The 16,534-nt window shown below is 36.1% G+C and overlaps 1 protein-coding gene across 1 annotated transcript in view; it reads left to right on the top strand.

Annotated features, from left to right (window-relative positions):
• LOC132911230 (uncharacterized) overlaps positions 1-16,309 on the top strand; it is a 43,444-nt gene extending 27,135 nt beyond the window's left edge. Inside the window, exons 2-12 of the mRNA XM_060967702.1 lie at positions 4,821-4,926; positions 5,045-5,270; positions 5,890-6,378; positions 7,811-8,723; positions 9,288-9,401; positions 10,274-10,672; positions 11,206-11,552; positions 11,645-12,160; positions 12,538-12,650; positions 12,746-12,953; positions 13,047-16,309. Of these exons, the coding sequence (XP_060823685.1) occupies positions 4,821-4,926; positions 5,045-5,270; positions 5,890-6,378; positions 7,811-8,723; positions 9,288-9,401; positions 10,274-10,672; positions 11,206-11,552; positions 11,645-12,160; positions 12,538-12,650; positions 12,746-12,953; positions 13,047-13,611 (3,996 nt within the window). The 3' untranslated portion in view covers positions 13,612-16,309. The remainder of the gene's footprint in view (positions 1-4,820; positions 4,927-5,044; positions 5,271-5,889; positions 6,379-7,810; positions 8,724-9,287; positions 9,402-10,273; positions 10,673-11,205; positions 11,553-11,644; positions 12,161-12,537; positions 12,651-12,745; positions 12,954-13,046) is intronic.
• The last annotated feature ends 225 nt before the right edge of the window (positions 16,310-16,534 follow it).

The raw sequence follows: 16,534 nt of genomic DNA on the forward strand, positions 1-16,534 counted from the left end.
GCCGCAGCTTGTGCCGAGTCTTAAAGACTCGTGTATTTAAATCACTCTTATCCGTTTCAGATAGATCTTATCCTTAATCTAATTATACTTTTTAATATTTTGATAAAATCATCGTTTAAAGCGATCTTAATTTAATTAGTTGTAAAGAGAGAAGCTGTTATAAAGCTTTTTATAAAGTTTCGTTCTAATTCTATGTAAAAATCGATGTGTTCTTTTTATGTACAACGTTTATTTATGCATATATAAGAAAACGAGTGACTTGGAATGTAATATGCGACAAAGTTCTATATATGGTAATTTTTTACAATACTATACTATATGTGGCAGTAGAATCAATAGTTCAGTAGTGTACTTAAGAAACAGCTATCCTATTCAGATAAAATTATCCTATTTGCTATACAGAGATCTAAATATTGAACTTGTAAGAGAACATATTTGGCTGAGGGACGTGCCGAATAAAAGTCCAAAGGCAATTGAAGAATAATCTATAAAAGAAAGATTGGGAAAATGCCAAGAATTCCACATAAAATACAAAAAAAAAAAATCCTACAGTAAATGTTTCAAATTCTTGTCTTTAGAACATACATAACTGACGATACCGTTAACAAGTATAATAATTGGATATCAATTTTATACATTAAAAGTATCACCGATAAATAAATTGTACATCAAAAGAGTTGTGCAGAAGAAAAGAATTTTTCAGATATCTACGAACCAATCTGACAAATCCACGATCGTTGATATCTTAAAGACGACGACGAATTCCGTCGAATCAAACCTGCGCTTACTCGATACACAAATCAATCAATAATCAACGATCGGTGATCAATACTCGAACGGAGCTATAACTCATTGTGTTCCAGGAATAACTACATTTCACCGAACAGTTTCAACGATATATATGTATGGCTTGAACAACAAGTTAGTCACGGAACATGGTTTTCCACGGAAAGCTATGCAGTCGACCTAGTTCTTCGAAGAAGTTCGAATCGAAAATAAAAGTGACCGAGGTGGAAATCAAGAATGGCGTGTGACGATCAGAAGAAGAAACGGCGCAGTTCATTCGCCCACGAGTTGAAAAGTCAAAGCGCCCGAGCGATGGCTAAGAATAGCATGTGGCGATCATTGCTTCTTGTCACCTTCGTCGATGCTTGGCGACGCGACGCGCGCGTTTCTGCTAAGCTCATCATTGTAAACAAACGCGGTCATGAAAGAGTCCGAAGAGACGAAACTTCATAATTATACGATTAGGTTTCTAATAGGGAAGAACGCTTATCTCTACTCTTCCTGATTATACACGCAAAAGTTAATTTCTGTAAAGTGGACTATAAAGTTTGCTATAAGCACAAAACTTTACAATTATACGATTAGGTTTCTAATAGCGAAGGACGCTTATCTCTACTCTTCCAGATTATACACGCAAAAGTTAATTTCTGTAAAGTGAACTATAAAGTTTGTTATAAGCAGAGTTTACCAAAATTTCCTATTCGTATTCGATATTATAATTACTTGCGATGATTCAATTCTACATTTATGAACATTCGACTATTTAAGTAACTCGAAGAAGTATTAGGAAATGATCAAAACCTCCAAGAATTAATATTTTATCTGGAACGTTAAACGATATTACAACAACAAGCTCGTAAATTTAGTATTAAATCGAATCTTTTCTTATTTATATGTGTCGTGTATTACTATTTTCATCAATTTTAGTATTCGTATTATTATTCGATAGGATTTGGAAAACTGTAGAAGAGAAGCCAACGTATTTTAGTTATTATAACTTGCTATATTAAGCCTTGCAAACACCTTTAGCAAATTTTTCCTATGTATATGATACGTCGTAACTTTGCATGAATACAGAATTCCGATAGATTAAATGTTGCTGTGGTACGTTAGATGAATTGACACAACATGAAGTCAGCAGGTGTCTTAATACTTATGAACGGGAGTGTGTTCCTCGGTTGACGTAGGATCACTGCCACTGTACGTCGTTGCTATTTATACTCAAGCCATTGCATTGTTAACTGGACTGTAACCTACGAGACTCAGTCTGAATCTTATTATATCCTACTAGATAACGTCCATTGAATGGCGGAATGTGCGTCATACTTTGTCAAATTCTTGTCTACCTTGGTATGGCAGATATTTTTGTCGTTGTCTTACGTAGGTTTGATTAGAACATTTAATTTATTCTGTTATATTTGGACATATATATGTAATGTATTAATAAATATCCATGTACAAAACCGAAAAATCAACACAATTCTATTACATGTATGCATGTTGTTACGTCGCGTAAGATGGTCTGTGCGATGTCCCTCGTGGTCTGGCCTCAGTAAACCTAAGGAACCACCATAAACCGAATCCGTTTAACTTAATCTCTAATCCTGCAAATATTTTCGGTTTATGGATGGTCCTTAAAGCAGTCCTTAAACCAGTACAAATTACGGAGAAAGCGGATATTTGTCTAAGAGAAAAGCAGGTTTTTCCCATAAAAAAGGACACCCATGAGTCACTTTGGCATGAGTCACCTTTTCATATTTTCATTTATTAACATTGGCTATAACCAATGGGCATCGTGGATCGTTACCCTCACTTTTCTATCGAAAAGTGTGAACGACGAATCCGCATTCTTAGTTTAAAAAGGCACATCCATACCGAGCTTTCCTCCGTAATAACACGAGAATAAACTTCAGTGTTCTTACAACACTAGTGCAGTCATCTCAACTGTTCTTATAACATTAGTGCAGTCATCTCAACTGTTCTTATAACATTAGTGCAGTCATCTCAACTGTTCTTATAACATTAGTGCAGTCATCTCAACTGTTCTTATAACATTAGTGCAGTCATCTCAACTGTTCTTATAACATTAGTGCAGTCATCTCAACTGTTCCTACAACCTTAAGGTAGTCATCTGGTTTACACGATGTCAGTTCAATCAACTCTCTGCTTCTACGAATCCGGAATCAAGTCTACGAGTATTAAGTTATTGAAAAATATAATTATTATAAACTGTTAATTACTGTTTTATACCAAATCAACCACCCTTATTAGCCCACAAGAAATAAGGGTATCGACCTGTTCGTGGTGTCGATTATTACAATCGTAACGGGAATTTACGACTCCTGTTGACGCGCTTCCTCGCGATCGCGTCTCCCCGCGACTGAAGGAAAATACACACGTATAAATATACACAAACATGTATCTTTTGATTATAGAAATGCATATTTATGGCTTCGGGTTGATTTCGATTACATTTCTTGATATCAAATATACGTGATTTGAAGGGAATATGTTAGCGGTGTCGCATTTCCGAGACGATGCGACGGCAGATAGCTCACTGATATTTAGTCTTACTATAATTTATGACTAGATTGCGAATTTTTATGCATTTATGATGCAAAAACGCACACCTTGCATATAATATGCAAAAAGACATAAAATATCCAGAGTAGAGTATCTACTATAACGTTTGATAAATGAAACAAATTTTTATTCAAATTATATTTCTTTATTTATGTTCATAAAAACAGAAATACATAAAATTCTGCGACGTATTTATGGCTAGGTGGAGACCTCGATATAGACCTCGGCACGATGATTGAGTGAATGTTCGGAAAGTCCAGAGTCGGTGACTCTTTTTGCTAACCGGATTGCGGGAAACTCCACCACACTTACTCAAGAATCATCGATAAGGAGCGATTTAGATAGACTGACCTTTGTATTAACGCGATTTGTCTTTAATATATGTAATGTGTATACATACGTGTGTGTTGATGGTACGTTTCGTAAAAGCTTTAGGCGTCAGGACGTCTGCGAATCTTTGGTTATACGTATATTTATTTATATTTATGTTGTTTCTTTATTTTCGTGATTAATGTGGGAGGTGATACACTGCCTGTTACGTCGAGTAACACTCTCCTCCACCGGATCGCGTGCCGCGGGCAGGCTGGCAAGTAGAAGTCCATACATTGTCACGGCGTGCCTTCAATGTCGTGTTTTTAACCGTCGCCAGCGGCCCGCGGTATGTGATCCGGTGTATATCAATACAATGCATCGACGAGCGTATGGTTGCCGTCTGGCTGCGAGTTCCAGAAACTTCGATTCGGATTTGTTTGATTTTACGTGTTCATCGGCGCGTGCGGTGGCGTGATCCTAGGGTGGTGGAGGTTGTCTCCTCGAAAGACAAAGGAATCGGTCCAAGACAGTTTTTTCTCCATCAAACTTTCAAACTAATCAGTAGCATTCGAACAGTCAAACTTGTCAGTCGCATTCGAACAGTCAAACTCATCAGTAGCATTCGAACAGTCATACAAATCAGTCGTATTTCACAAGATCTCGCTAGAACATTCTATCCGTAACTTCAAACACGATTAGAACCAATACTTTCTGTATAAGTTATAAGTGTTAATCTGATACAAATATATATATATATATATTCTACAACTGTAGAATAAGTTGCATTCATTGAATCACCCCTGTTATCCTAATCGAAACACGGGGAGCGACCAGTTCACTGCGTCGATTAGCCGAATCGTAGCGAGAATTTACGCCTCTCGCTGACGCTTTCCTTCAAGACCGCGTCTCTCCGCGAACGGTCGTAACACTGCCATTGGCATAATTGTTAGTCATATTATGGAAAGACTGTCTTGAACAACATCGAACTTCTACAAAAATAAAACAATTATGAAGAAGCGGATGTTTCATAGCGAATAAAATTAATTTTCCCGATAATTAATTATTTCTACCTTTTAAATTATTTTGTGCAATTGAAAACTTTCCTAGATTGATAACAGTGGATTATTTGTTTGTTACAGGAGAAGAAAATCATAATGTTGAGGATTGGATCTCTACTGACCATGCTGGTCTTCATGACCATCATGAAGATCGTCGTCTCGAATCGTTGTTTGGTAACGCGCGAAGGTAAATTTTAGCCTAAACGTTTCGTCTGACCACTTACGAACCTTTTCTCCTTGATCGCGCTTCACGACCGACTTATAACCGCTATGAGACATTAATTAGAGGATTACTGTTTTGACAGAAGTCAATCCAAAGAGATTGATTCACATGGATGGACAACCATTGAATCTTAACTTCGAAGTATCTGAAAGAGTCACCCATAGGTTGGCCACCATAATCATGAAAATATTCTTGACCGAGGTGCTTGGTTATTCAGGAGTGTCTATCTTTGAAGTGGAAGACAAATTCATGCCGAACGACACTTTCGATAGATTGTCTGGCGAAATAACGTTCAATAATCCGGAACAGTAAGATATACTGTTTACTCTTGTACTATACATACTTATCTTTAAAACGAAGATTTATTTACATTTAAATTAAAATTTCGTTATTTTAAATTAATATTTACTATTAAATTAAATAATAAATTAAAGCTCGTTACAGCGGAAAATATTTCCTACAATACATATATATGAATATAATATATTCATAAAAGATTTCAAGAAGTTGACATATCTGTGATTCTTCGTGTTTCCATCTTGTCTTTGATAGGTGCACTTTGCTTCGACTTTTCGAGGGCATTCCAGTATAGTCTTTCAACTTCGCTAAAAGTTTCTTCCTTGAGGAGATTCCATATCGCTTCTTCAGTTTCGCTGACACACTTTCTTCCCTGAAGAAGTGAACTGAAACGGTCATGAAACGTCGGAACAAAGCGCAATTATCAAAAATACGATCGAAAACTGAAGAACCACTACATATGTCATCTGATAAATATAGAGAAAGTTTAAAATTTGAGATAAGTGTTGGAATGCTTTCATGAGCAACTATAATTTTACAAGGAAGTTTCGAGACATTCGAATTCCAATCCCAAGAGAGGTTCAAAGAGAAACAGTCTGACATTGACAAATCATTAATTTCTTCGAACAGAGTTCCAATGGTGAATATGGAGGTCTGGATTCCGGCACATCTGGACACGATGTCGTTGCAAAATTCACTCGACGTGAAGGAATGCGGATCCATTGCTCCGCCAGGTCATTTCGGTTGGTTCGTTCCCGTTGCGTTATCGAGACCTGGCGACAGTTGGATAATTTTCACTAAACGTGAGACAGCCGCACGTTTCGATGTGGACGAATTCACGTTGGATAACATTCGAAATTTCACTATAAATCCAGCCACCAAGGCTGACTACTGCCAGCAATCGTTTTGTCAAGATGGATTGTACATTCCCGAGTGGTGTCAGGGGAAACCATGCGCTCTATTATTGACCAGTTACGGCAACATTACTGACTTTGTCAAGGATCACATCGACCAGTTGAAGTTATACGTCAAAGTGGCCTGGGTAGGGCCGAACTTGAAATACGTGACTGAAACTTTGACCAAGGAGCTGTTGCTTATACGAAATTTTACCCATGATAGGTATTTATTTGGCATTTATTTCTCAATGAATGAACGTTGCGGCTGGTCTCAGTCGAAACTTTTATTTTTACGGACATGCAGTGTCGCGCAAAGGTCTTGGACTATCGAACAGAAACATTTTGTTCTTACGAATAACTGGAAAGTGCTTGATATTATTTTCAATTCGACATTACCTTACAGACATAGATGAATTATTTATCTCGAGACTAATTTCAAATAATTACTACTATTAATGATTTCTATTTTGATGCCGAATAACGTAATAAATTCCGTATCTTCGGTCATTCTATTTTCGATATTATAAAAGCTTAATTTCGTTTTTAACTTTCTTTGCTCTTCTAATTGATATACGTTTTAAGTGATCTCACACACGGTTTATCACACTTGAGTTAGTTTGAATCAATGATCTATTTATTGTAACGTTTCCAACGTTAATAAGTGAGAAATAGTAGAGAGGTGGTATGCAAATCTTTATTACCATATAATACTACCTAGAAACATTTTTTAAAAGTATACTTAATTTCTATTATAACGTTGATGACCTGAGACCATTGCGTAACACTGTATCCGAAGCACAACACAGGTATTTTGCATAAGATTTTGCGTTCTACGACTAACGATGAGGAAAAGATATAATATAAATACAATGTTTTATTGAAAAGTTGCAATAAAGATACGAAATAATATCGAATTGATCTTTTGTCCGAAATAAACGTTAAACGAACATTAACAACGATGAACAAATCGAGGAAAATTAATTCTTTAGCCTCAAGATCGTCAGATATCGAGCTTTTTATTTGCGGTTTTATTATAAATTAAAAACTTTATCAGACAAGAATATACATATATGTATTGTATATATAAAAACGTGTAATACTTTCAAGACGGACTAGTCATACATATTCGTTTGTACAATGCGCAAAATGCGTTTTTACGTTTTATTGAACGAAAAATCATACTTTCTTAACTAACCGATTATCGGTTTTCATTCGTACAAGACTTCTTTTTTTACTTTTGTTCGTGCCGAGACGATTGTGAGAAAAAAAAAACCTGTAACACCTTGAATTTCCATAATTCTTTCACGATATGCGATGTTCGTGTATATTTAATTTCCTACACAAGGAAAATTATATCGAGCTCCTTTCGTTATCGTTGTCAAACGAAACGCTCGGCTGATCGAAAATTCGTGTTTACTCAAGGTCAATATTATTTCCTCGATGACCGTGTCGCGCAATAAACGTCGCCTCAAAATAGAATCAGACGCCGAAAACATTCTGTACGCGCAAACATTTTACGTTTCTTTTATTATCGACCAACCGTTGTAGACATCGTCGTCCTGCTTTTATTTGATCGTCTCGAAAAACACGCGTCTCCATTTTACGTCTTGTTTCGTATTTGATCGCATACAAGAAGGCGTATTCTCATCTTTCAGATCTCTGGTCTTTTTACATTGGACGCCAAGCAGCGTGGTACCAAACGAGAGGGACTTTGTCACTGTCGAATTCGGCCGTTGTGGCACGACGAAATTAGAAATCGAATGCAAATACGAATCCAACAGATTAACCAAGCTAGTCTGGAGTAAACTCGAGTACGCTGCGAAATTGGCATTCGAAGCAATTAGTCACGCGAAATTCACACGGGAAATGTACGAAGATCTGATTTATCGACACAATAATTTTTCTGAAACCGTCCACGAAGAACAAATCGCGTGTGACTGGTTGAAGGACAATTTGAATTATACTCTCAAAGAATGGATGCCGATTACCGCCGACAAGAATATTCTATACGTTGGTGGGATATTTCCTATGAACGAAGCTTTCTATTCAGGGAAATCGATATTAATCGCAGCCAGAATGGCGAAGGAGGCGATCAATATGAACAATACGGTCCTTACAAATTATGATTTTAAAATGTTAGCTAGCGATGGTCAATGTAAGTCGGATATGGTAATGAGATCGTTCATCGATTACATAGTGCTCAATCAGTATGATAAGCTGATTGGTGTTTTGGGACCCGCTTGTTCGGAAACGGTTGAACCTTTGGTTGGTGTCTCGAAGCATTACAGAACAGCGATCATCAGTTATAGCGCCGAAGGATCGAGCTTTAACGATCGTACCAAATATCCTTACTTCTTTCGGACTATCGGCGAGAACAAGCAGTATAAGCACGTTTATTTGCAACTGTTGAAGAAACTGGGCTGGAAGAGAGTAGCTGCGTTGACGGAGGATGGACAGAAGTATACGGAGTATATATCTTATATGCAAGATATACTTAGGGACAATGGAATTGCATTTGTGGCGAATGCAAAGTTTCCAAGGGAACGAGAGGCAGTTGTGATGACTAAGGTAACCATTCTTTCCTTTTTCAATTTGAAATCCTTCAATCACGAAGGTTGTTGTTATATCGCTATAAAATAAAGTATTATTATCGATTATTTATATAATTAATTACACATTTTAACGAATAAACCACAATGATATGGCATATAGTAAAGGATTACACGTATAGAACTTATGGAAAATAACTGTGCATGCATATTCATATGCTATTATGATAATGATGAGTAAAATTATCTATTCGTACGATTAAGATAGAAGGTTAGCCTTAGAGGACATTGGGCAACACTTGTAAATTTATTGAGACGATAATTTTTTTTGTCTTTTGTCCTTGGTTTTCTTATCGAAAACGAATTTTAATAAGCATCGATGACATTAATGACGGACAGAATAGCAAAAATTTAATGGCCGAACATTAGTACAGTTATAATCTAGTTCTTATCATTCGCTAGATATATTCAAGGAGAGGAGTCTGGTTTTTTTTAAGATAAAAATCATTAATTAGTATACTGTTTATATGATAGGCAATAAATTAAGTTTGATAGAGTTATTAAGAATGTTATCATTTCGCAGTATTTGCAAGATCTGAAGCAGAAGAAGGCAAAGATCATCATCGCCGATGTTTATGATCAAGTGGCCAGACAAGTAATGTGCGAAGCGTACAGATTAGAGATGACAGCTGTCCAGGTAATTTTATGAAAAGTCGTAACTAAAAATTGTTTAACATAATTTTAAAATATTTGTCATATATTCCATCAGTTTCGTATACACTTTATGCTGTAAGGTAGTTTGTAGTTCGTGGTATATTTATCGTTAGTTTTGTAGATATGTATTTTTGTTCCTTCTATCTGACTTTGTTTATTGAAACAGCGTTTTGATAATAGTAGCATAAAGTTAATGCAAGAATTTTATCAAAATCACATACACACAAATTCGACAGTTTTTTCATGTTAATAATTAATCACAAAAAATAGCCGTTCTAAACACATACACGTATTTCGTATCTATAATTGGTTTCTCGTCAATCTCTATGCATAGCAAATAGACAGATTTCAAGCTCAACCTATTGAACAATTTGTATTATCATGAAATATTGCAACGTAAATCGTGAAACGACAACGATTTTACCGTTAGAGACGATTATAGAAAACGACAATTTCAATAAATTGACGCGTTATATCTCTCCTTAAGCTCTTTTCTATCAGTCACAAACTTTACCTTTTACTTTACTTGTGTGACCGTGACACGTGTCATTTTGTAAAATTTCCAAATTCCATTCCTATTCTCGTTCCGAATGAAAGAGATATGATCAAATCATATGAAATTTCTAGAAATTTTTCAATCTAAATATACAGTCTAAATTATGGCAAGCTACGGCACATTCGAAATAAGAAACAATCCATCGAAATCGGAAACAATCCATCGAAATCAACTCGTTTCACTTTATAAAATATTCAAAGGCTATAATATCTTACCTTCTGATGAGTGTCTATGAAAATGATCGAATCATCAAAAAAATATCAATTCCATAATTCTAACTCGATATTTTGGGATTGAAGGGTTACGTGTGGTTTCTGCCTCTGTGGCTTCGACCAGAATGGTACGATACGGACCGATTCAATAACGAGAACGAAGAACAAGTGCCTTGTACCTCGGCACAAATGTTTAAAGCGATAAACGGCTATCTTGGTCTCTCTCATGCATATTTTGCCCCTGACAATGAAATTATGCAGGAAGGAATAACGGTGCGTCAATGGCGCGATAATTACGAGAAGTCTTGTTTTAATCAACAACAACCACCATCGAATTACGCTGGTTTCGCGTACGATGCCATGTGGACGTATGCTTACGCAATGGATCGACTTCTCCGCGAAAATCAAAGTTACGTCTTTGACCTCCACAGCGAGCAGACTATTAATCGGATGACGGATATCATCGGTGAAACGGATTTCTATGGAGTACGTAGAAAATAATTGTAACAGTTGAGAGAGAGTACATCGATCGTATTGCTAATCTTTCAAATATAACAGTATCGGCATTTAGGAAGTAGCTACTTTTTCATGCGTCGTCTCATTTAAAATCGGATCAGCTGAAATTAATTTTCGACTTTATCAGGTTTCCGTTGCGACGCTAAGGTAATATTTTGCAAGAGCAGGGATTTAAAGGGAAAATGAAAGAAAATAAAATATTTACCGAGTAATAATGTTAACAAATTGATAAGTCGTAATTTTATAGTATTTCCTTTTACGCAAAACAGGGAAATAAACTGGCCCGTAATTTGCAAAATTGCCTTGCATTATGTCTTTTTTTGTATTACTAATTCAGTTACTATTATGCAAAAGATGCCGATAATCCATATCTTCCGAGAATTCCACTAATAATAACTATTCAAGAATGTCCTGTCAATATTTCAATTACGAAAATATTATTTTCTTCATATATTATATCAGAAAATTAATTACCATTAGTTTACCATTAAATTACCGTTTAGGTGTCTGGAAGAATCAAATTCTTCGGTGGTCCTTCGAGATATTCTGTCATCAATATCGTTCAGTTCGTCAATAATAAAACTAATCTAGTTGGTAACTTCTACCCTAACGTATCGGAGACAAAGCACGAAGTCGTGGGTGGTACATTGGACTTAAACGTCTCAGCTCTGGTTTGGTTATCAAATAGTATGCCAGATGATGGCTCGGAACCACCTCAACGATGCGTTATCGCGGGCCTTGCAGATTTCGTCAACGTATCGTGCGAAGTCGCGTTTGTGATCGTCAATTTCTTTGGATTTGGTTTACTGGGGATACTGGTGATCATTGGTTTCATTTTCATCAAGAGAAAGTAAGCAATCAACAAATTTCACATATTATAATATACGTAATCTAGACTGTGAATTTTTATGCATCCATTTATCCTAATCTCCTTTTTAACAGGTACGAAGAGAAAGTGCGTCTGCACGAAAAATACATCCAATCTCTAGGTTTAGACTTTGCTCACGCGGACACGTCCGATTTAGATAAATGGGAGATACCTCGGGACAGGGTGGTTATCAATCGAAAATTGGGCGAGGGTGCGTTTGGAATGGTTTATGGTGGTGAGGCGTTATTCCCAGAGAAAGGTTGGCTGGCTGTGGCTGTGAAAACTCTAAAAATCGGAAGCTCTACTGAAGAGAAGTTAGACTTCCTCAGCGAGGTGGAAGTAATGAAAAGATTCGAACATAAGAACATAATCAAACTGTTGGGCGTATGCATTAAGAGTGAGCCAGTTTTAACCGTTATGGAGTTCATGCTTTATGGCGATCTAAAGACGTATCTTCTCGCTAGAAGACACCTCGTGAACGATCAGAATTACGAAGACTCGGATGAGATTTCTAACAAAAAACTAACTGCGATGGCATTGGACGTGGGTAGGGCTCTCAGTTATTTGGCTCAATTGAAGTATGTTCACAGGTACGTTGAAAACTTTAACTTTCTAAGATAAACGATTAAAATAAGCAAAATATCATCTACTAAAAACTGTAAACAGTCTTAATAACTGGATAATATATAAAATGGTCGACTTTGTTGTATCAATTTTCTAAATCTCTCTTTTCGATAAACATTTTTATCTCTGTAGATGTATCATTTTAAATTTCAGAATTATTTCTTTCATATATGATTCTATCTTTTTTAATATTCACTTATATAAACGCATATCTTTTTCACATTCGCGCTACTAACAACTAATGATTTTATATTCACAACGCACGCATACCTACTGAAAATAAAATATAATGATACGATAATTATCCTTGCCTTGATGTCACAGGTTAATTTTATTTTTTCAGAGACATTGCCTCTCGTAATTGTCTGGTAAATGCTCAACGCATCGTCAAACTTGGTGATTTCGGCATGACGAGACCTATGTACGAGAACGACTATTACAAATTTAATCGAAGAGGTATAACTATATCGATTTTATTATGATCTACCAGAAAAATTCACTGGTTTAAATTTCGCGAATGCTGATTAACAAACGAACGATTCTCGTTTTAGGCATGCTGCCAGTAAGATGGATGGCACCAGAATCCCTGGGCCTTGGAATCTTCACCCCATCTTCGGACGTTTGGTCCTATGGCGTCCTCCTTTACGAAATCATCACGTTTGGTAGCTTCCCCTTCCAAGGGATGAGCAACAACGAGGTACTTACTCACATCAAGAAGGGGAACTCATTGAGAGTTCCGAAAGGAGTCAAATTACAATTGTAAGATCAATCTATTCATCCTTTAGCCGCGCCATACTCAGCTTTTATCGAATTTTAATAATTAAACACTCAAACTATTTTTCTATTTCACAGAGAAAATTTGATGTACTCTTGCTGGAGAACGGACCACACAAAGAGGCCAACAGCTCCAGAGATCGTTGACTTTCTAGCAACGAATCCTCGAATTCTATCACCGTGTTTAGACGTTCCTTTGGCCAGCGTGCAAATTGAGCACACTGGACAACTGGAGATACAATTAAACGAGAACATCAGAAAGTTTTCGTTATCCTGGTCACCTGAAAACTTGACGACTCGATCATCCACGTCGACATCCACTCCCGTGGCTATATCCAGTCCTCCTTTGTTGGACATCAATGGTCACGACGACAAACAAACTCAAGACTCGTTATTAGGCACTGGACTCTCTGATGTAGAGAGTAGCAGGCCTCTGTTGTCGAATTCCGACGAGTGTTCGTCGGGTCCGCCGATGGTTTTACAAAATTTCAAACGAAAGGACGAACTGGCGCACAGGTACGTCAACATTCAGCCAGGAATGTCGAACAGTCTCGATCATAAAAACGGCGGCAATATTCAAACGGAGGAGAGGATAGCTATGCTGTCAGAGAATAGGAAATCAGAGCACGTGTCGATTCTTTGACAGGAAAAGAAGCACGCGATTTCACGACAGAAATCGATGATGCACTTCTATAGACGCGCCGAAGGCGTACTCGGAAAATATGCGAAAATATCGTATAGGAAAACGAGTGTGTAAATCGGTTCGTAGCCATTATTGTTTGAATCGAAACAGGCGTGTGCTTCCGAACGAATAGTATGGTTTTCGCGATGGTAAATGTGTGGTTTATTCGAACCTTATTTTAGAGTTGGAGAGATGCGCAATTGTATAGGTCGTTTGATTCACTGGAGATTAAAATCCTGCCGATTTAGTTATGATGTATGAAATCTACCGTAGGTTCCAGTTACGAAGACGAGAAACGATCAGTTGCAGCGAGCGAAAATAACGGTATGATCCTTTGGTGGACAACTATTTTCGCTCAATCTACATTTGAGACTGATGTAATAGAAAAATTAAGTTACCGAACAGTTAACGTGACAATCCCGAAGATTTCTGAAAAGAACGAAACATTCGCACATAGATTCGTACAAAATTGAAAGTAAACTCCTAGATTATCTCTATTTGCTTCCATATTAAAGATATTTTAATAATCGAATATAATATCGAGCGGAGTATTTCATTATTGGTAGTAGAAATTTCCATTGTTTTCGCGCCGAGTAAGAAATAAACGAAAAAAGCAAAAGGCTGCTTCGGTTAGATACGTTGTATTTAATAATAATCGAAAGGAGAACGACTGATAAACGGATACAGTGTCGTATTTACGTAAAGTGTTTCGCAAGCAGCATTTCCCTGTCCAAACATTCTCGATACTCGAAGTATGTAGGACTTTGTACGATTTCCTTCGAAACAGACTGCATATCTTTCCAAGCAATCGTGTCGACGTTTAAATACTTCGTGGTGAAGTTGGCGCATTTTTGGAGGACAAAACCGAAGAAAAACAGAGCAATATTTTACACGATGGAACATTAAGCGTTCACGCATGCAACCATGACATTTATATAAAAAGAAAAACGTATTTTTTCTTCTTTATGCGAACACGTTCGAGAAGACAGAAGTTCGTAAAAAGAATAATATGAAATTAAAAGAAGAAAACGAGGGAAAGGGTCCGGTATTTCCCTTTGCGTTCCATGTATACATATATATTTTTTGACCTATCTTTTATGCAATATATTTGTCGATTTGAGTCGAGAAAAGTGACTGCAGTATAATTACTCGATGCTATGAATAACACTCGATCCTCGCTAGGAAAGCAAGTGAAATAGTTACTATTATTCTATATGGTATTACAATTAGTAAAACTATTTATTGATTTAAGCCAAGATACTTTGATCGAGACTTCATTTTTTGTAAAATGTATTTCATATATACATATATTGAATTCCTCTGACCGCGTGCTTCATCTTGTCGAAGCAATTTATTTTAGTGTTTAACGCGATTAGCGTTATAAGATAACGTAGCTCGAGACGGGTGAAATTTCCTGTTATTTAGATGCAATAACATTAAACGTCTTGTAGAAACAAGTTGTTAGAAATATATGTTAATATTATATTGATACGATCGATTACGCGTATGGTTGACAAATGAAAGACGAAAGTTTTAACAAAAACGTAAAACAATTGACACTGAGATGTCATAAGAATTCTCTAAAACTTCGTCGCAATTTTCAAGAGAAATTTTAATCGAATATTCTTAAAAATATCTTATTGATCATCCTAACGTGCACAGACGTATACAGGTTGCTTGAATTTTAATAAAGTGCGACCAAAAATGATATTATCCTTTGTTACACGTTGTTACACCACGGTGTGTAGGATATTTCTTTATTAACGAAATATTATATTTATTTTTGTATTTATTAGAAAGTTCGTCATCATATTCGTTCTTCGATTAGTCGAAGGATCATACTATAATTTTTAGTTTTGATATCGACCACTTTTTAACAGCATTTTTGCTTTCTTACATATCCAAAGAATATGTTCCTAACGCTTAAATTCGACTAAAATCCAGACATCATGCGATAGTACATAAATGTTATAAATCATTACTATATTATCAAGTTGAATTCTGTTACCAGAAATGACTGAAGAAATCAACACACAAAGTATTTTTAATCTTTCACTCTAATTCCAATTTTTAGCTGCTTCGTATCGTCCATTTTATCGAGCCATAAGATTATACTACGCACGAAATTATCGATTATTCGTTCGTATATCCAGTTTTTGCCTGTGTCAAAACGTTGACGGAAAAAGGAAAAAAGAATCAATCACGTTGCATATTACATCGTTACATCACGTCGAACACGCTTATCATAGTACTTAGTGGTGATAAATTTCTCTTCTATTCTTTTCTCTTTTTTTATATCGGGCATAGATTAGACGATTATATAATTATTATAACGGAACGCTCGTTTTGACGGAAGTTGCAGGGCTTTTGTTCTACGTCATAGAGCATAGTAGAAGAACAAAATAGAAACTGCAAACTTTTCAGTCCGTATACACGAAGCAAGTGCCTCGGGTTTGGAAAGTGCAATCCTTCCTAAATAGCTTTACACAAGAGAAATTGTTTACTATAATAAAATTATCACGATGTTATTTATTCTCGAATTGTATAGTCGTAATTTTATATTTGTTGCAAATGATGAAAGTACTATTCTGTACAGATGCTGTTATTCCTTGAGAAAATATTTATTATGCCTTCTTGAATTAAATTATATAGAAAATGATTTTACAATTTCTATTTTCTTACCTATATATTCCTGAGCGTCCTAAAACAATTCGTAAAATCCCTGAGATTCGATCAGCGAAATCAATTCGATTCTCTATTTTGGTGTTTATTTCTTTCGTGTTATTTCGATCCTCTCTCTCCACCCTCTCTCTCTCAGATAAGATATTTCAAGAGTGAAAATTTAGCTAATGTCCTAACAAATCTTCTAATTATACGTTCTATA

Source organism: Bombus pascuorum, chromosome 10 (genome assembly GCF_905332965.1).
Source record: "Bombus pascuorum chromosome 10, iyBomPasc1.1, whole genome shotgun sequence".
NCBI lineage: Eukaryota > Metazoa > Arthropoda > Insecta > Hymenoptera > Apidae > Bombus > Bombus pascuorum.